This window comes from Mesocricetus auratus, unplaced genomic scaffold (genome assembly GCF_017639785.1).
Source record: "Mesocricetus auratus isolate SY011 unplaced genomic scaffold, BCM_Maur_2.0 Super-Scaffold_15014, whole genome shotgun sequence".
Taxonomy (NCBI): domain Eukaryota; kingdom Metazoa; phylum Chordata; class Mammalia; order Rodentia; family Cricetidae; genus Mesocricetus; species Mesocricetus auratus.
The window spans coordinates 20,205,467-20,225,508 of NW_024429186.1; the positions used below are offsets into that span (position 1 = coordinate 20,205,467).

Genomic DNA, 20,042 nt, shown 5'->3' on the forward strand with positions numbered 1-20,042 from the left:
ACTCTCACATATCATACATGTAACACAAACACACTGATGTGTATACGCAATTAAAAATAAATCTTAAAAGGGGAAAGTTGAAGGGAGGATGAGTACAGCTTTTATGCAAATGCTCTGACATTTTGCATGAGATTTGAACATTCTTGGAGTTTGGTATCCATGGGGGTCCTGGAACCAATTCCCAATGGATATCAAAGAATATGTAGGCATGGTGACCAAAATCAGTCATTGATTATATCCTGGTTTTTGTTTTTGTTGTTGTTGTTCATTTGAACTACTATAACAAACATTTTATACTGGATTATTTTCAGATAGACATTATTTCTGCAGTTCTACAGGCTGAGAAGTGCAAGAGCAAGGTGCCAACAAGTTTGATAGCTGGAAAATGCTTGTCTCTGCTTCCAGAGTGGCATCTTTTTGCTTCATCTCACGTGACCGATGGCAAGAAGGGCCTACCTGGCACCTGCAAGCCCTTTTGTAAAGGATTTAATCCTATTCGCGAGGGTAGAACTCTTCTACATTAATTACCTTCTAATGGCCTTAATTCTTAATAGCATTACATTAAGAATTATGTTTTAACATTTTTGTACACTTTAAAAAACTTTGTGCATGCATCCTCTCTCTCTCTCTCTCCCTCCCTCCCTCTCTCTCTCTGTGTATGTGTGTGAATGTGTGTGTGGGCAGGGAGGTCAGAAGGCAACTTCTAGTGAGTGAGTGTTGGTCCTCACTTTTGGCCTTGCTTGAAACAGAGTCTCTTTGCCAAACAAATTGGCTGGCTCAAGAGTTTCAGAGAGTTGCCTATTTCAACTTCCCCTCTCAGAGCAAGAGCTGGGATTGTAAGTGTGTGCTGACAGCCTCCAATTTTTTGTGTGGGGTCTATGGATCCGAGCACAGGTCCTCAGGCCTATTCTTCACACACTGAACCACTTCCCTAGGTCCTACAGCACTGATTTTTCTAAAACAAAACAAGCATAATCTTTGATAATTTCCTTTCCTCCTCTCTCCCTCCTCTTCTTTTTCCTCTCCTCTCCTCTCCTTCCTTCCTTCCTTCTTCTCCCTCTCCCTCTTCCTCTCCCACTCTCCCCCTCCCCTCTCCTCCTCCTCTTCCTCTTCCTCTTCTTCTTCTTCTTCTTCTTCCTCTTCTTCTTCTGGTTTGTTGTACTAAGGATTGAACCTATGGCACTATGCTCACCAGGTAGGAGTTCCACTACTGAGTTATATCTCTTTTTAAATTACTTTATTTTATTTTGTAGCATAGTCTCTCTAAGTTATCCAAGTTGGCACTAAACTAGTGCTGTAGCACAGGCAAGCCTTGAACTTGAGATCCTTCTGCCTCAGCCTCCCAAGTAACTGAGATTATAGCCTTGGCTGAAAATTTTCAAAATAAAAAGCTGAGGGAAAGCATTAATTCCAGCTCAAGTTCTTAGCAAACAAAACACAACAGAATAGAACAGAACAAAAGAAAAACCCTTAGGGAGCTTAATTATTATGGCTAAGATTTAGAACAGAGCACTTACAAGGGGAGTCTACTGTGCCTGGTTATGACTCGTCTCCATCAGACTGAAGCTTTAATTACGACATCGTGGAAACTCATACTATACCACCCTCGTTTATTTCCAATCAGAACTTTGAGTCATCAAAATAACTCTGCAGGATGTGCGCACACGGTTTGTTACTGGGCAGCCCAGATCCATGTTTCCAGGGATATCTGACACCCTCTGCCCTTTTGTTGCAGATGTGTCTCTGGCTTTTCCATGCCAAAACACAGCCCAAGATTAGAGCAGCATATACTTAAGGGTAGGTTTTCCCAGATGGTGGTGGTTGGGACCTGAAACGTAAGAGTGATTGAGAACTATGTGGAGACACTGCCTTGGAAAAGAAAATAGTTCTGGGAGAAATTTAAGTTACCACCAGTGGATAACCCCTTCCTTTCCCTAATGAATGGGTGTATTCTTCTCGTGTTTGTGTGTGTGTGTTTGCGAGCACGCAAGCACATGTCCAGGTAATATCTTCATAAAACGACATTCAAATAGAAGCACAAGTCTTTTGAAAAGAGGACTTGGATCTGTCTGTCATGTATAGAGACGTGAAGCACAGGGATTTCTTCTGTGTTTGGGGGAAGAATGACGAAAATCCAAGGGAAACAATTCTATGCTGGTGCATGATCCCATCCTTATTAATATAAAGTAGATTTTGACCAGAACCACCCCTCTCCCGGTAGCTAAGTAGAATTCCCCAAGATACTCTATTGTCCCTGCGATTCACTGTCCCAGGAAATTTTCCTGCCTTACCTCCGAGTAGAATACAACTATTCTCTGGCTGAGCAGTTTGCCCCACGCAGCTAACTGCCCCCTCAGGTCACACTGTGTCAGTTCAGGTTGCTGGGTAAGGGCTTGCCAACTCAGGCAAACTTCGTTACCAGTGATGACTGAGGTTTCGGGGTTTCCCCAGCCCTCCCACGCTGGGCCACGCAGCTAGCGTCAAAGAGTGCACCAACTCTCTACTCTGAGCTGCAGGGACGAAGCGGAGAACCCAATGCACCCTGGATGCAGCTGCCGCCAGCCCAGGGCTCCTGGCTGGGGGACGGCGAGCGCAGGGTGATTTTTCACCAGATGCCTTGTTTTCCTGCGGCAGAAACCCGAGGCGGGCTCTTTCCACCAGACCTAACTGGCCCGCAGCGATAGCCATGGAAGTTGCTGTGGCGCAGAGCGAGATCCAATCACTCTGCGCGGCTTTTTTTTGTGGATGTTTTTTCCCTACACAGGTCACTTCTTTCTTCCTCCGTTGGGTAAGTGGACTCAGTTTGTAAATAACCAATGAACGGGAACGGGTAGGGATTGACAGTGAAGGAAGCCGGTGGGGGGTGGGGGGGTAGGGGAGAGGAGCACAAAGAATTAATATGCTAATAGGTTTTTTGTTTTTGTTTTTGGTGGGGGTGGTCTTGCACCTCAGTTTTGCAAGAATTACATTTAATTTCACCACATGCATTGCAGGGAGGATACTGGGATTTATTTTTGTTCGGACTCCCCCCCTCCCAATAAACTTGTCTTTGAACACATCCTGAAGGGGGAATGAGAGAATGCCCCAGAGGTGGGTGACCAGTGAAAGGTAAGAGGGAAGGAATCCAGGGATTCAGTAGAGAGATGTTCCTCTAAGCCAGTGACCAGAGCAAGACTTCAACCCAACCAGCAGCTATATATTCATTCTGTTCCAAGTCTCACAGCCTCCACCTAACTGCCCTGATGCTCTTGGGGTTGGGAGGACCTTCATTACCCGGAGGTCAAAATCACTTCTAAAGAAGACCTACAACTTAACTTTGCACACAAGGGATGCTCTGTGTTTGTTGATTGGCTGAATGGTAAAGCATGGGAAGATGGCTGTTTGTTCCACAAAACCGTGCTTTGGGCAGTGATAGGATTCTTTAATGTTGACTCCTGAATCCAAGGATAGTCCAGTTCATTCTACAGAGGGCAAGAGGCTGGAGTGTTCGGTAGTCCATTATTTGGATCGTCATTGCTCCAAAAAACCCGTATGGTCAGATTCATGGTCCTGGGCCCCAAGGTTTTGCTATAGGTCTTTGGGTCAGGTACACTTGGGGTTTTGATCTCCCCTCTGTGACCTTGGGAGTGTTTTTTTATCCTCCTGAGCAGAAGTCTGTAAAAAAAAAAAAAAGAGGCTAGGGAAGGCATCCTCAGAGAGGTGGAGGAAGCTGATGGAAGAAAGAAGGTGAAGTTGCAATAAATCAACCTTCCTCACCTGGGAGGGATTTGGAGAGAAAGTGCTTCCGGCTGATTCCCCATTGGTACCCATGGAGAGGCAGGAGGGGAGAGCAGAGTCAGTGAAAGTGCTTCTGAGACCCCCCTTTTGGGAATCCTATCCATACCAGAGTCTCTGAACCTCACGATTGGGATGCACACATTGAATTTGCCTTCTTTTCCTGCCTTGTTCATCCTCACAGTCCAAGGAGGGGAAAGTGTGGAAACAGCCCACAGGAAGTCAGCGCTGATACTCCTTGGGAAGCCATCAGGGAGGGGCCCAGGAGGCAGGGCAGCACTCCTCTGTGGTGCCAGCTCTCCTTGAGCACGGACTGCAGAGAACTACAGGCTCCAGTTTGGGGCTTGTGAAGTCAGTGACAAAGCACTTCCCAACCTTTGCCACAGTCCATCTCCATAGAGCTTGCCCTCGGACTTAAAGACATGGATGTGTGTGTGTGTGTGGGGGGGGTGTTGAGAAGATAACCCAGGCCTCCACTGAACCTCAAGGTACCTCTTGAATGCTAGGCTGTTGTACGATTTTAGGACCACAGCTGGCAGACTTGGCAAGAGGTTGTCCCTTTCTCTTCCATGTGGTACGGCAATGGCAATCAACCTGACATTCTGACACTAGTTCTATGAAGGAAAGGTCCACTACAGCCTTACTCTTTGCCAGGTGGCCAAAACCTGGCACAGCAACGACACACAGAAGGGTTCTGGCATGTGTACTCTGAATGAACAATGGACTTAAGTAATCTTACCGACAAGGGTACCGAGTTGAACTTCCTATTGAACACCACAGTGTGCTAATCATACCTTCCTTTAGCAAACATTTTGGGGGGGCATCCCAGGGAACTTGTAAGCAGAATTCATGGTGATGCTTGGGTGGCTCTTTCAAGAGTACCGCAGCACCCTTGGCCTTTTCTGGAGACTTAGACTTTATCATAAACTCGGTGGGGTGGGGTCCTAACTCTGAGAACACAGCTGAGGTCTTCCTGCACCCACCGTTGGTGCTGATTTTCAAGGGCTCCCCGGACCACCCCTTTAGCTTCTCAGAGTCGCCCAGCCTTAGCGACTCGACTTTCCTCCGGGGCCTCAGTGCCTCTCCCCATCCTATCTCCCTAGCCTCCAAGCATGAGCCCCAGTCCGACTACAGGTAGCTGGGGAAAGGACCAAGCTGTGTCTGGGGAGCTAGGTGCTGTGAGATCTCAGCAGTGAGATACCAAGCAGTCCCAGAACAAAAGACTCATGGCTGGTGCTGGCCTCCTCCACTCAGAGCGCAGTGGGGACATGGGTTCGGGACTCAGGCGGGAGAACCACGCTGTGGAGCAGGTTGTGGAGTACCAAAAATGAACTGACAAAAGAGCAGGCACCCAGGGTGGGAGCGGTGAAAGAAGGTCAGCCCCCCCCCCCCTCAGGCCGAGGTCTGCGGTGGGGCCGGGGCAGGCCCTTTCCTCCGCCTCCTGCAGAGCTTCCAGGCAGCCAAGCGTGTCTCCGGCTGCAACTCCACCGAGCACGCTGTGGCCGCGCCAGTAAGTAGCAGCCGCGCCCTCTGCTCGCTGTCTCTGCGCAGCCCGGGGAAGGACAGGTCTGCCACCGCCCAGCTTCCAGACCGGGTGTCCGGATCCACGCGCGCTCCGCGTTCTCCCGCAGTGGCGCGGCACCTGCAGCGCGCCACGGGGAGGGTCGCCTTGGCCGCTAGCTTCTCCGGGCGCCGCGCCACCCTTCCGTCCAATGGCTTTCAGAGGGTGGGGAGTGGGGGGCGTCTCCCGGGAGCGAGGAGCCGCGGCTGGGGTGGGGCGAGTGCTCTGTGATCAGCCGAGTGAGGCTGACGTGCCCGCCCGAGCGCGCGGCTGGGTGTGTGCGCGCCTGTATGTGTGTGTGTGTGCGCGTGTGTGTGTGTGCGTGCGTGTGTGTGTGTGTGTGTATGTGCGTGTGTGCGAGCGAGAGAGGGGTATGAACACGCCTTTGGGGACCCGAGGGACTCTGCGGTGGGCTTCTCTCCGGCGTCGGCCCTGTGGCTGGCTGCTCAGCTTTGCATCTGCCTACCGCGCTTCTGCAGAAGCAACCCCGCTCTTTCATCCTCTCGGAACCACCCTCAGCATCCAATCTTACTTTTTCTTTCACCCACGAGGGCAGCAGCTGGCCGAGACCTCCTTAACCGGTGCAAACATCCAAGCCAGTGCTCAGTGTTTTCCTCAGCTAGTATTTTCCCGCTTGTCTCTCTTTGGGGGCTCCCCACGAGCCACTCCAATGCTCCTCCACCCTTAAAAACTGTTCCGTTGGTCTCTTTAACCGAAGAGTTGTAAATCTTGAAGACTTTATTATTATTATTTTGATTCTTTCCGTTTCATCCCCCTGTGGACAACGGAGCAATGAAATTTCCAATCGAGACGCCAAGAAAGCAGGTGAACTGGGATCCTAAAGGTTGGTATTGCCTACTTCGGGCTACCCTGGCTCTCCTCCACCAGCAGGTCCCTCACTGGCAGGAGTGGATGAGCTTGCTCCCGGCAGCACGCGTCCGGAGGCTGGGAAATGCGCCTGGCAACTGCAGCGTGGGTGGGAGGAGGGCGGAGGCAGCGTGGGTTCGGAGCCCAGATCGCGCCTGTCAAGATCACATAACCGTTGTCCCTCTAGGATGGCTTCACAATCTATTTAAAGATATACCAAGCTGGCTGTTTGTTTTGAAATTTCACCAAGTGTTGGTATTTGCTTTTGACTTTGTGAGTAAGTGTGTGTGTGTGTGTGTGTGTGTCCTTTGTTTCTGGTGATCTTTGTCTCTCTGGCAGATGGGTGGGGTGGCTCTCCCTGGACCTGGTGCTGCACTGCTCGGCCCCGGGTGTCCTCAGGGGGACAGGTTTCTTGGCAGCATCTAAGGCTGCGATCTGCAGCAGCTGTCCCTGGGGTAGCACTTCTCTCGTAGGACATGTAGAATAATGGAGCCCACAGGACCTCCAGAGTCTTTGCTCGGTCTTATTACTAATCCTGCCCGCTAGTTTGGCTCAGGTTGTAGAAAGGGTGTGGGGAGTGGTTTTCCTCGACAATGATGAGTCTGGGAAGGACTCATGGGATGACCTACAGTGTTCCCACTCACACAATGGTGTGGTATACTTTTAGGAATGTGAGGTCACTTTCTCTTCCTGTAAAAGAGATTAATACAAGTGTGGGGGTGCACCACACCCCTGGCCTTGGCTATTGCCTCTGACGTTAATGTACAGATATTACGGCTCTTAGAGAACAGCATGGGAACAGGAGAAGTTGAAATGGTGTGTCTGGTCGCCCCTTAGCTCATATACAGACTGAACTGAGGTAGGCAGTCAGTGCTTGAGTGTCTTGGGGTTAAAATTTTGTGTGTGTTTAAATTTCTTTTTTAAAGAATGTTTTTATGTAGTCTTTGACAGTTTCAAGCTATGCATCCTGATCATATCTAATTCCCGCCCAGTTCCTCCATTTAGATCTCTTTATGATTGCATTTCTTCTCTTCTCCAGACTGAAACCAGGAAAGCAAGTTATTTGTGGAGTAAATGTCTTATGAACTGGCTGGCTCACAAGTGAGGGAAGAGGCATTGCCCTTCATTCTGCAAACACCTTCAGTACAGCCCCAGCCTTCTGTTTGGTCTCTAAATCTCTGAAAATGACAAGTGTGATTTGGCTTTTATTTTTAATCCTTGCAGGACATATTTATTTGTCAAATACATGCTTCCCACCAGACACAGCCATGGCCCTGGAAATACAGTCAGGACAGAACAGACAAGATATGTGTCTTCTTGTAATTTACAGAGTGTGTGTTGGGTCAGGGAAGTAATTAAACATGTAGCACGTTCTGTGAGCACTGTGGGACTTTAAAAGAGTCTGATAGGAAAGACTGGATCCGGGTGCGGTGGTTCATGCCTACAATGCCAACCGAGCCAGGATTTCTGTAAGTGCCAGGTTAGCATGGGGCTATATAGTGAGTCCCAGGGCAACCTGGACTTCTATACTGTTTGAAATAAAGCAAAACAGATTGACAAAGGCCAAGGGAGGGGATGTTCAGGAGGTTTTTGTAAGGCTGGACTGACACCTCGAGTGGGAGTTACCTGGCCAGTGAGAAGGGGGTCTGCCTTAGGAAGACTGAACTACAGTGCAAAGGTCCCAGAGCAGAAGGAATGTGTGCGTTTGATGAGCTGGAGGTGGTGTCCCATGACCAGAGGAGAGAGGAAGTAAGGAACAGGTGCCGCAAGGTGTGTGTGGCTAGGAGAATCTACAGACTAGCTCTAAAGCTCAGGTGGTGGTGTTGATGATGGAGCCCGGTTTGGGATCCAGGAAGATGGGTCTTCATTTTAAGCCCTGAAGAGTTTTAGCTGGAGACATGTTATCTAAGTTTCAAAAGCATTGCCATGGGATGAGACTATGGGAACCAGATACAATGGTGACAGTGGGGATGGAGAGATGATGGATGGACGAACTGTGGTGACCAGAAATCAACAGGATTTGTGAAGGAAGCACCCAGGAGGGGCTTACAAAGGACTGGGGTGTGGCTGGGGCGAGCCCGGTGTGGAGAAAGGAGTATGCCCACTCTAGGGTGAGATGTCCCCAGGAGGCAGGCAGTTGACTGGGGAGGGGTAGACAGCTTCTGCACTTTTGGTAGAAGACACATTGAGGGACTGTCTTCCAGATGCTGGCTTTGACTTTGAAAACTTATTTCTGTAATAGCTTCTTGGGTCCCAGTGACAAGTACTTCTCACAAATTTCCCATATTTCACAGCCTGATATGGAGAAGAGAAGCATACAAGTAGCTTCTACAGTTACAACCATGGCTGCTAAAAATGAACACCTCAATAAAAATAACAGCATTTCATGAGCCAGTCCAGCGTGCCAGGTGCTTCATGTCCATTATTTCATTCAGGCATTCTCACAAATTTTTAATGAAAAATTTAGCTGTCATATGAAGAATGGGTTTCATGACGACATCTTCATTCATATATATCATTGTACATTGCTTATATTCATATCCTCCACCCCAATTATCCACACCAGTCCTCCTCCCTCCCTCTCACTGGTCCCCTCCTGGTTTGCTTTCCTTATTAAAAAAGAAACTATTTTGTTTTGCGTGTATGGCTGTTTTACCTGTGTATATCCGTGTGCCACATGTGTGTAATGTCCATGGAGGCCAGAAGTGTAGGTATCAGATCCCTCTCAGAACTGGAGTAACAGATGGCTCTTCAGCTGTCGTGTGGGTACCAGCAACGGAACCCAGGTTCTCTGGAAGGGCAGTCAGTCTCCAGGCTCCAAGTTTACAATTCTTATTTGATGGTGTGTTACTGTCCTATTTGAGCTTTGCCTGTCACTGTGAAGCTGCCTTCCCCTGAAGTGGTCCGGTTCACACCTTTAATTTCTGATGGTGCAGGTGGCTAGAGTCTGGCTATGGGGCAGGAGGAGAGTGGGTGTGTCTTAGGTTTATGTGCCGGACACTGGTCAAATACTTCACGTATATTAGTTTCCTTCATGTTGACAAATATCTTAGGGGGAAAGTATTATCCTGCTTTTAGAAATGAGGGAACCGAGGAATAGAGAGGGCAAGTAACTTGCTCAGAGTTGCATGGCTAGTAGGTGGTGGGACTAGATTAGAATCTGGGCTCCTAAACATTCTCCTAGCCTGTGTCCCATAAGATACTGGGACATTGGACTTTTGCCTGGTGAGTCTTCCATCACTCAGGGACTGCAAAATGTAGCTGAAGTTTTTCTCGTCTGGCCTGGTCCCACAGCCACTTTTAAAATAACCACTATGAGGTTTAATATTAATTACAAACTGTTTAGCCTATTAGCACAGGCTTATTGTTAACTAGCTCTTACAACTTAATTTAACCCATTTCTAGTAATCTGCTTATCGACATGAGACCTGCAATTTACCAGTGATGCTTGGATATCTTTTTCCTTGGCAGCTGGACGGTGTCTCTTAGACCCCACCTTCTATTTTTATTTATTTTTTACATTCTAATCCTAGTTCCCCCTCCTTCTGCTCCTCCTGCTCCCCCCATTTCCCATCTGCTCCTTGGAGAGGGTAAGGCCTCCCCTAGGAAGTCTACTAAGTCTGTCCCATCATTTCATTGAGGCAGGACCAAAACATCTCTCTACCCCCATACCTCTATGTCTAGTTTGGGCAAGGTATCTCTCCATAGAGAATGGGCTCTACTAAGTCAGTTTGTGCATTAGTGTTAGATCTTGGACCCATTGCCAGTGGCCTCTTATGTTGTCCCAGTCACACCATTGTCACCTATATTAAGGGAGTCTAGTTCAGTGTTATGCAGGTTCACCATTTGTCAGACTCCACCTTCTTTCTCCCTTATCTCTGTTTGGATTTCCTGCCTGGCTCTATTCTTCCTGGCTATTGGCCAAATCAACTTCTTTCTTAACTAATGGTAATAAAACATATTCATAGCATACAGACAGACATCCCCCATCAGTGAAAACTCTCTGGAAGGAGGAAAAAGAGAAGGAAGAGAAGGAAGAGGAGAGGGATTAGAAGAGGAAGGGTATGCATTCAATGTCACCAGAATCATTTAGTTGTACTTTCCTGCCTAGTTGGGATTTGCTTGCTGTGAAAGCATGTTAAAGGCTTTTAAGCCCCAGAAATATTAACGCAGAATGTTCTCATGTCTTGAGCGAATTGGATCAATGCAGTATAGAAAACTCAAGATTTGGGTGTAGAAGAGAATTAGCTTTTGGAGCCAGCTGTAGCAGTTAGTAGCTGCGTGTCTTCAGGTTATCCATTTAGCTTCTCTGGGTCCTACTGCTTTCCTCTTCCCCGTTCTCCAGAACTGAAAGACTATATGAGTGTGAGGTAGTGACGCCAGATGTGTGTGGCCAGCCAGACAAAGATCTGGTCATTATTGAGTTAATAGTAGACCTATGGCTGTTTTCAGGCGCTTAAATAGACTTAGGAAATAAGTAAGACCTTGGAACTGGGTTCCTTAAGAAGTTGCACTTTTAGAAAGGCCGTCTTCACCTCTTGTGTAGTACTTTTCAGTTTACAGAACACCTTTAACAAACGATGTCATTTGTTCTTCAGGAAACTATTTTTGCAGATATTAGAGTTTAGTCTTACTGCTGGGAAAGGTAGGATATATAAAAAGGATAAACAGCTTATTTGGGGCCTCCAAACTTCAAATAGGTGGAGCAGAGGCAGGCCCAGGCCATTGGCTGCCTCTGCCTGAGTAGTTTCCCTTACACCTTCTTTCCCTCCTTCCCTTCTGTCAGTTCCAAGGTCACTTCACATCCTACTCAGCAGTATATTCACAAATCTCTTTGAGAGGTATAGGTTTCCAGCTGTGGGCTGTTTCAACAGCTTGCACCTGCGTAGACTGACATACATGTCACCCCATTAGTCAGCATGTAGAATACAGTCAGCCTGTAGAAGCCCACCTTCCATTCTGCCTAAAAGAAGTCTGTGGTGAATGGGAGCTATATTGAGTTTGCGAGGTCCCATGAGTGCTGTCTTTGTTAGCATGTTTCCAAACACACATTTGCACAGTTTAGGTTTCCTGGAAAGGAAATCATCTATTTCTGATTTAATATCCAACTTTCAGAAGATCAGCATTCCAAATGCAATTATTAACGAGCCCAAATCACCATAATTAGTTCACAAAATAGAGCAGGATGATGTTCCAGAGACTTTCTGGGATGAGATTTGGTTCAAGCTTCCTTTACAGCATCGTTGGTTCTTCCTTTGTGGAATGAAGACAGGGTATGTGGAGGGTTGCTGTCCATCCCATTTCTAACACATCTATGCTTTGGCTTCAGCTTAAGTCAGGTCATTTGAGAAACACAGTGCTGTTTTGCCCCAACTGGAAACTTCCACTAGAACTGAGATACGGTTTGAAGAAGGCACACACACACACACACACACACACACACACACACACACACACACACACACAGAGATAGAGAGAGAGAGAGAGAGAGAGAGAGAGAGAGAGAGAGAGAGAGAGAGAGAGAGAGAGAGAGAGAGAGAGAGAGAAGAGAGAGAGAGAGAGAGAGAATGTTGAGTGATAGAGCAGAAAGAAGCCATTTGCCCACGGCCAATTAGGAGGCTTCAGTTTAGTCCCATGGTGAAAGCAGAAGTGTGAATAAAAATAGTCTTTTGTCAGATTTTGTTAAGATGAGTTAGATCTGCTTAGGGATCCATCCATAGGCTTTGTTGGGGACCCTAAATGTGGTGTTGGGAGTAAGGTCACTGTATTGATTTATACCCACCTGGCTTATTTTTGTCATTAAGAATCGTCCTCTTCTGGATTCTGGTCCTTTGGGTCCTTCACAGCAGCTTAGTGTTGTCTGTGACACTCATCACTGTCACCCAGAATGGGGAAAGCAGAGACCTCATATCTACTCTACAGAACATTTATCCAAGGTTTATGAACAAAATTTGAGATTTCTGTTTTATTCTTCTAATTGTCTGGAACTGCGTGCCATGGAGTGACATGAAGCCTGACTTTCCCATCCTTTACTTGAGGTTGGGGAAGGTGTGCGGACCACAGCCACTGGCCCAAGAAAGAGTGACCATGAAGAAAGTGCTCTTCCTTTACCATTTCCAGCCCTAGAGAGGCGGTGAGGAGTGGGCATTAAGGACTGTAAGTGTAGAATTATGGATGTTAAGGGTTATGAGTAGGGATGGGGATTTTGTGTATAAATTTGACTTTATTGCTTCTGAATAAAGAAACAGGGTTTGTTGCTGCCACACACAAGCAATCATCACAGGCAACTTCTCTCTCCTTCCTTCCTTCCTTCCTCTGTCCTCACTCTGTTCTTACAGAGTTCTGATCTCAGTTGCTATTACCTCTGTGAAATATCCTCTCTTCCTCCCTTACCCAGTTATTCAATGTAGGGAGTTTTGGTTCTTAAATGGATAGTGGAAGCACAATGAGATTTTTTTCAGATGAAAAAGAACTTTGAGTTTACTGATGCCTTTGTAGATAGGCTTGAAGTGCCAGTCCTTGTAATTATGACACAGAAGCCAGAAACAAGTATACTATGCAGAAAATAAGCTTCTTATATAGATAAGTAGACTATAACTCTCCTGAATTACAACAAAGTATTCTAGTTGGATAAAGATAAATATTGTAATTTAACCTGTGTGTATTGTGCATGTGTTATTGTGTGTGTATGTGTGAATGAATGTGTGTGGAGGTTAGGAGGTATCATCCAGTGTCTTCCTTAATTACTTTCTACCTTGTCTGTTATCTGTCTTTCTGTCTGTTTGTCCGTCCGTCTGTCCATTCATCCATCTATCTCTTTACTTTTTTGGAGACAGGGTCTCTCACTAAATGAAAGTCATTTGGGCCAGACTGACTGGCCAGGAGCTTCAGGGATCTTCACAGTCCTAGTCCTGGTGTTACAGATGTGTACTGTTGCACACAGCTTTTCATGGATGTTGTGTGGCTGAACTCAGTACAGTGAGTAGTTTACTGAGCCACGTAATTTACCCATTTTAATGTGATATGAACCTGGTAAGCCAAAAGAGATGCTGGGTGTCAGTTGAACATTCACCAACTTTGCCAAGTGAGAAAAGAAGTTACATAAATATTTAAAGAAATGACAAGAGGAAAATATTAAAGAATAAACGTTCCTACCTGATAGTTTATTTCCCACCTTTGCAAATTGGAAATGGTTTATTTTTTATTCATTTTAATCACAGACCAACCTGAGTCATACCCTAAATCTACTGGTTAAGATTGTTGCTTTAGGCTAAAGGTGTTCATTTCTCACTGCAGATTTTGAGATCGTATAGGAAGAACTTAGGTCAGATCTGGTCCAGCATATATATTATTAGAATTCAAGTTATAATTATTTAACTTAGACTCAAGGTGCAGATGGCAGCTGTGGAAAGGATCAGAGTTCCAGGCTGTCTCTGCTGCACCTATAGAAAAGAAGGGAACAGAGTTGTTGATCACATGAATCCCTTTGGTGTTCTTTTGAGCTGCATTGTTTAGTAGTAACTGACTGGAGGAAATTTCTTCATTTTGACTCGGTCTCTTTAACTGTAAGATGGACAAATTATAGCCAGCACATCCTTGGCTTGTTATACGGATGACATGAAATGAAATGATGCATCCAGAATTCTACTAAGCATGGCATAAATGATGGCTGCCCTATGCTGGTGTGAAGGTTCCAGCAACTCTCAGCTTCTTGAGATACATCTGAGTCATTGTCCAGGTTGCCAGGAAGAGTGACCCATGGCAGAGGCACACCTCTTGGGAGTTTCCCAGGGTCCCAATACACTTAGTTCAGGTTTATGAAACCTAGGCTGTTCTAGTTTTTTAAAAAGAGATCAGAGAAAGAACATAGGTTGCAATTAATGTTTGAGTTTGAGTTCTTGTTTTACTGACTTTATTGGCTGATGGTCTTAGTCCATTTAGACCAGTGTGTGGACTTGGAAAAGTCGCTTAATCTTTTGAGTCTTACTTTCCCATCCTCCATCCCCACCCCACCCCAAATAAAACACATCTTACAATAACATTTTTGGCCATTGAGAGAATCAATTGAGATAAATGTAACAATGATTTATAAGTTGTAAAATTCTGCACCAGCATTTCCCAAAGTGTGTTCTTGTGAAATACAGCTGGTTTCAACAAATGCTCTGAAGAAAAAGAAAAGTGAGGCCTGTTTGGGAATGGATCCTCCCCATGAAAACCAGAGATTGAATGGAAAAACTCAAACTTCCCTATTTTTAAGATTCTTCATAAGCTCTCATCTTTCATATATTTAGTGGCTGAAAGTCCAGCCTTTGGCTGTGTGTGGTAGATCACACCTGTAAGCCCAGCATTTGGGAGGATGAAGCAGGATGCTGTGAGTGCTAGGCCAGCCTGAACTACACGGTGATACCCTATCTCCAATACACACACACCCACCCACACCCACACCCACACCCACACCCACACACACACACACACACACACCCCAAAAAACAATGCCCTAAAACAAACTCCACACTCCAGTCAGTGTTCTCAAATAAAGTCAGAAGTAGCAGGGTGATCTCTGGACTGAGCAATCCAAATGTTGAGGAATGTGGTGTCCATATGCGTGATGACACCATCTGAATCGTGTGATTGCAACATGAATTGGTAGCTCGTTAAGATGTCAGGGACAGTGTGCCTGGGGTAACAGGCATACACAGTGACATGCTGGTGGAGGAGGACTGTTGGCACTCCCTGTCATGGTTCCAGTAAGCACTCTTTTGACAAACCGTTGCATCATCTCTGTAATCTTGAATAAATGGTTTCCTGGGAGTAGGCTGTATCAGGGCTCCCACGATTTCCCCGCATCACACACCTGGTTCATTCCTCGTGTGATTTGTATTTTGAGAGAAGTCTGGAACAGAACAGTGTGAGAGGATGGTATCTTTGAGTGTCACTGTGGACTTGAGCAGGATCAAGAGCTGGCAACTGTTGAGCATATCATTCTCCACACAAAGTGACAAGGATAGGGTCTAAAGCAGGGCGAGAGGGACTTCTGTGAGGCTGCCTCAAGCCACAGGCCTGTACTAGAGCCAGTTATTATGTTGTCTGTAGCCATGGTAACTAAAGACTGAAAGAATCTTAGGATGCCCATATGCCACTGTAACACCGCCCCTCAACTCCACCGAGCCTATTATTTTCCCTCTGTTCTTTCAACCTGGAAACTCCCTCTGCCCCTATAGGATGAATTCTTCCTTGGTACTTTAAACATTAAAAACTTATTTATTTGTCATATATGTATGTGTATATATTACGTGTGTATATTTTATATGTACATAATATGTACATACATACAGAAGGAGGGAGGGAGGGAGGGAGAGACAGAGAGAGAGAGAGAGAGAGAGAGAGAGAGAGAGAGAGAGAGAGAGAGAGAGAGAGAGAGAACAACTTGAGGAGTAGGCTGTTTTCTTAGACATGGGTTCTGGAAATCAAATTAAGGTAGTCAAACTTGGTAGTAAGCACCCTTACACACTGAGCAATCTTGTTATCCCACTGGTGCTCATGTACGTGTGTGTGTGACACACACACACACACACGTCTGTGTATAGATGTGGTTGCTCACATGTACCTGTGTACAGATGTGATTGCTCACATGTACCTGTGTATAGATGTGACTGCTCACATGTACCTGTGTATAGATGTGATTGCTCACATGTACCTGTGTATAGATGTGATTGCTCACATGTACCTGTGTATAGATGTGACTGCTCACATGTACCTGTGTATAGATGTGATTGCTCACATGTACCTGTGTATAGATGTGACTGCTCACATGTACCTGTGTATAGATGTGATTGCTCACATGTACCTGTGTATAGATGTGACTGCTCACATGTACCTGTGTACAGATGTGGATGCTTGCTCAAGTAAGCATATTTGGAGCCTAGAGGTTAGATTTGGAATATCTTTTTCCATATCTCCCCCTGCCCCTCCACTTGGAAGCAGGGTTTCTCACTGCACCTAGAGTTGAATTATTTTGCAGATTGGATGGCCTTGATCTCCTGTGACCCCCAGTACTGGGGTTACAGACATGTAAGTGGGCACTGGTGTTTCTATGCTTGCATAGAAAGCACTTTACCCACTCAGCCAAGGCCTGGGGCTTTTAACTTTCTGTTAATTGTACACTTCCAGAACCCTGTTTTCCTTCATTTAATTTATATTTCTGTGTATGGATTTTACCTGCATGTACGTCTGTGCACTGCATGTATGGCTGGTGGCTGTGGAGGCAAGAAGAGGGCGGATCCCGTGGAACTGCTGTTACATATGAGTTTCCATGTAGATGTTGCCAATTGAACCCAGAAGGTTCTGGAAGCCAGCTCCTGGATCCACAGTGGCTTTGTTATGACCTAGGCCTGGGTCACATGTGCATGATGTACTCAGCATTTCTGTTTCTGCTGTGAAAAGTTTCATAAGGGTGGGGTTGCACATGCTGCAGGTGTAATTACAATGGCCTGATAATGGTGGCTCTCACTCTGTGATGCTGACAGTGTTACTTCACTGGCAGCCCCGTTAGATGCTCAGAGTTTTGGATGTGTTCCCCGGGGAAGAGAGAAAGTCAACTGGATACATTCAAACTCTGGTCCTTTGTGGAGAGACTTTGATATTGACTTGAGGGGGATGTGTGGCATGGTGACTTCAGGGTGGTGACACGAAGAGTGGTCGCATTATGACCAGTGTAGCAGGTGATAGATGGGGTGCTTGTTTATTTCTTCAGGACAACACGATCCCCAGGAATAGTGTGACACAGGAAGATGATGCTAAAAGTTCATTTTAAAGATAATTTAAACCACTTGTAAACTGCACAATGGATTTAGCAAATGCTTATAATGTATAGTTGCTATGTGGCCAGAACACTGGACTTACCTGGGACATTTGGATCTTCTTGTGGAACTCATAGGAGCTGAAGAGCATCTTTGGTTGTGAGAACCAATTATGCAAAGGGGAGGTGTGTTGTGAAGCAATGGCTGTTGCATATTCAATTTCTTACTTGAAAGAACCTTTTCTCTGGCTTTGTCACTCAGCCCTTGATTCTATGGTAATTTATGCGTTTCGAGTGAACAAATCAATAAACGGAAAGCTATGGTGTGTCCATATTCCCCTGACTTCAAATGATTCATGGAAGCGTGCAGCTGTCGGTCCAACATAGCAGGCCTAATAAAGATTGCCAGCACCCCCCCCCCAAGCCGGCTGTTGCTTTGTTCATGGTGTGTCCGGAGGTATTGTAACACTGTGGTATTTTTCCTTTGACTATAATAGGACCCCTCCCTGCTTGTCCTGTCCTTGTGGCCTCAGCTCAGAAGTCCTCCTCCGAGCCTGAATTAATGAGAGACTATGACACATTGATTCCTTTCTCTGGCAGGGTGAGAACACAGCTTCTATAGGCACATGAATGCCAGATTATCAGGCAGTAAGTTCTGTATTCAGTCCCGGTTATAAAGAGAGGCAGACCAGACAGCCACAGGGGGCTGGATTTGGGGAGCTCTGGAAGCCCTTGTCCACTGTCACACTCACTACTGTTTCCCATGGCTGTCAGGAGGCCTTGTGTTGTTATCCGTCCATCTGGTTATTCTGAACACTTACTGAGTGAACTGAAACAGAGATGGGGCTGGGTACTGGATATAGACACATGGAAAGTCCCAAGTCTGGGCACCCAGAGAAGTCCCAGTCTGGCCATCAAGGCAAGTGTCAAGTCAAGCAATGATGACGCACCGTGAGAAATTCATTGCTAGAGATGGGGATTAAAGCCTGGTGCTTTCCGTCCAACCTGAGTTTCCTCTGGCGTATATTCCTGCTGTATGATGTCTTGCCTGAGCGCATGGAGACGAGCAAACATGAAGTGAACCTGCTGGGTAATAAGCTAAAACAAATAGTTCCTCCTTGCTTGGGGTTGAGTCTACACTGATCTTTATAGGCTCATGCTTTGACAGCCTTCTCCCCAGCTGGTAGCACTCTTTTTGGAGGCTGTGGAACTTGAGGAAGTAAGTCTAGACTGGAGAAGTAGGTCACGAAGGATGGTGGGCTTCTGAAGTGGTAGCCAGGCTCCTGGTTCTGGTCCTGTTCTGTTTCCTGGTCTGCTGTGGTATGAGGAGCCTCTGACACATGCTTTCTTCTCTGTGCTTTTTCCTCCACGATGGGCTGCAATATCTCTGGAATCATGAGCCTGGATACATTTTCCCTCCCACAAGTTGTTTCTGGTGGGTATTTTAATCACAGTCATTCAAACACAACCAACTCACCCCTATGCTGTTTCTAACAGGTATTTTTGCCACAGATTTGCAAAAAGTAACTAAAGCAGCAGGTTCTTCATAAAAATAACCCCACAGCTGGTTACAGTTGATATATGACTGATACCACCAGTATCTAACACACACACACACACACACACACACACACACACACACACACACACACACACCAGTATCTAACCTTATTGTCTTAACTCCTATCACTTCAGTACTCTCTGACTTTTTTTCATGGAGAGGGTTTTACTATGTAGCCCAGTCTAGTGTTGACCCTGCCACCCTCCTGTTTTGGCCCCTGGCATTACAAGCGTGGACTACCTGATGGTCGACAGTGCATCAGCACCTCAGCAATGGGTATGTTTTGCACGGGGCCTCAGTTTCCTCACGGTGATAACTCACTTGATGCTCTATCTTTTATTGGTTTCTTAGCAACCTTTCCTTCTGGGGCTCTCTTCTCTAATTCCCTCATGGTGCTTTTTGCACCTCCCAAACAAACTACACATTATCACTGTGGGTTCAGCTTCTTGGGGGAACTCAAAGGAAGCCATATGGTGAAGAGTTTTCTCCCCTGTGTCTCTGCCTTATGCATTAGGCACCAGCTTTGATGGTTGAATGAGGGGAGAGGGTATAGTACCCCAGAACACCTAATTTGTCGCTAATCTATACCTAAGAAGCCACTTCTCCAAAACATATTCCTTGAATCCTGGTTCTGGCAAATGAACCACAAGAATGTGATAAGCTAAAGCTAGATGAGGCTCACTCAAGCTCATCAGACCAGTTTGTTCCCATAATTCTCTTTCTCACGAGAGGGAAAATGAAATGCAGTTGATTTTCATTATTTACAATAATTATCATGTTCTACAAAGTTGCTACAAATACCCATTTAGCAAATGAAAACCATTGCCTCTATGGGAGGCACAGGGTTAGGTTCCTACCAACCTCTGGTCACAACATTCTCATCAAGTGATTAGGACAGACTGTCATCCTGTTGAATTTGTACTGTTGGTTCGTTTCACATTGAACTCCTGGCTACAACCCTGCCACGTGTGCCTGGAGGAAGCTCATTCAACACACTAGCTGTCCTCTTAAGTCCTTCATTATCATCTCTTATTTTTCTAGATAGCACTTCCTGGTAATGCTTACATATTTTAGACAGTGAGATCATAAATATATCATAAATAACACAGATGCTTACACTATGAAGGCTGAAGTGAGAAGGTACAGCACAGCTTGGCTGATCTTCAGCTGAGGGTGTGCCTTGTGACTGGATTCCCACCCCCTCACCCATTGCTTACCTCATGTCTGCAAATGACCACAAAGGCACCACAGATACTGATCGTGAGGGGATCTAGATAAAACTTTCAAACAGGAGAATACATGAAAGTAGAATTCATGAGTTATAATGAGAGACAACTGTCTTTCTGATCACACTGAGACTTGATTTCAATTTAGTATATTATTGAACACATGAGTCAGACTCCATGATTGATACTGATCTCGAGATATGAAAGAAATAGTCTTTGCCCTTTAAGGGTCCATTCCAGTAACTCAGAGACATC

General features: G+C 45.9%; 1 protein-coding gene across 2 annotated transcripts in view; it reads left to right on the forward strand.

Moving 5' to 3' along the window:
* Nucleotides 1-2,449: 2,449 nt before the first annotated feature.
* The window catches only part of Kcnk10 (potassium two pore domain channel subfamily K member 10), a 127,438-nt gene continuing 109,845 nt past the window's right edge, over nt 2,450-20,042 (forward strand). The window contains exon 1 of one of the 2 annotated variants that reach the window (XM_040742659.1): nt 2,450-2,788. In XM_040742659.1, coding sequence (XP_040598593.1) covers nt 2,746-2,788 — 43 coding nt within the window. In that variant the 5' untranslated portion in view covers nt 2,450-2,745. Of the gene's footprint in view, nt 2,789-5,542; nt 6,180-20,042 lie in introns of those variants that run through there. The other variant, XM_005068425.4, reaches the window with a different exon arrangement.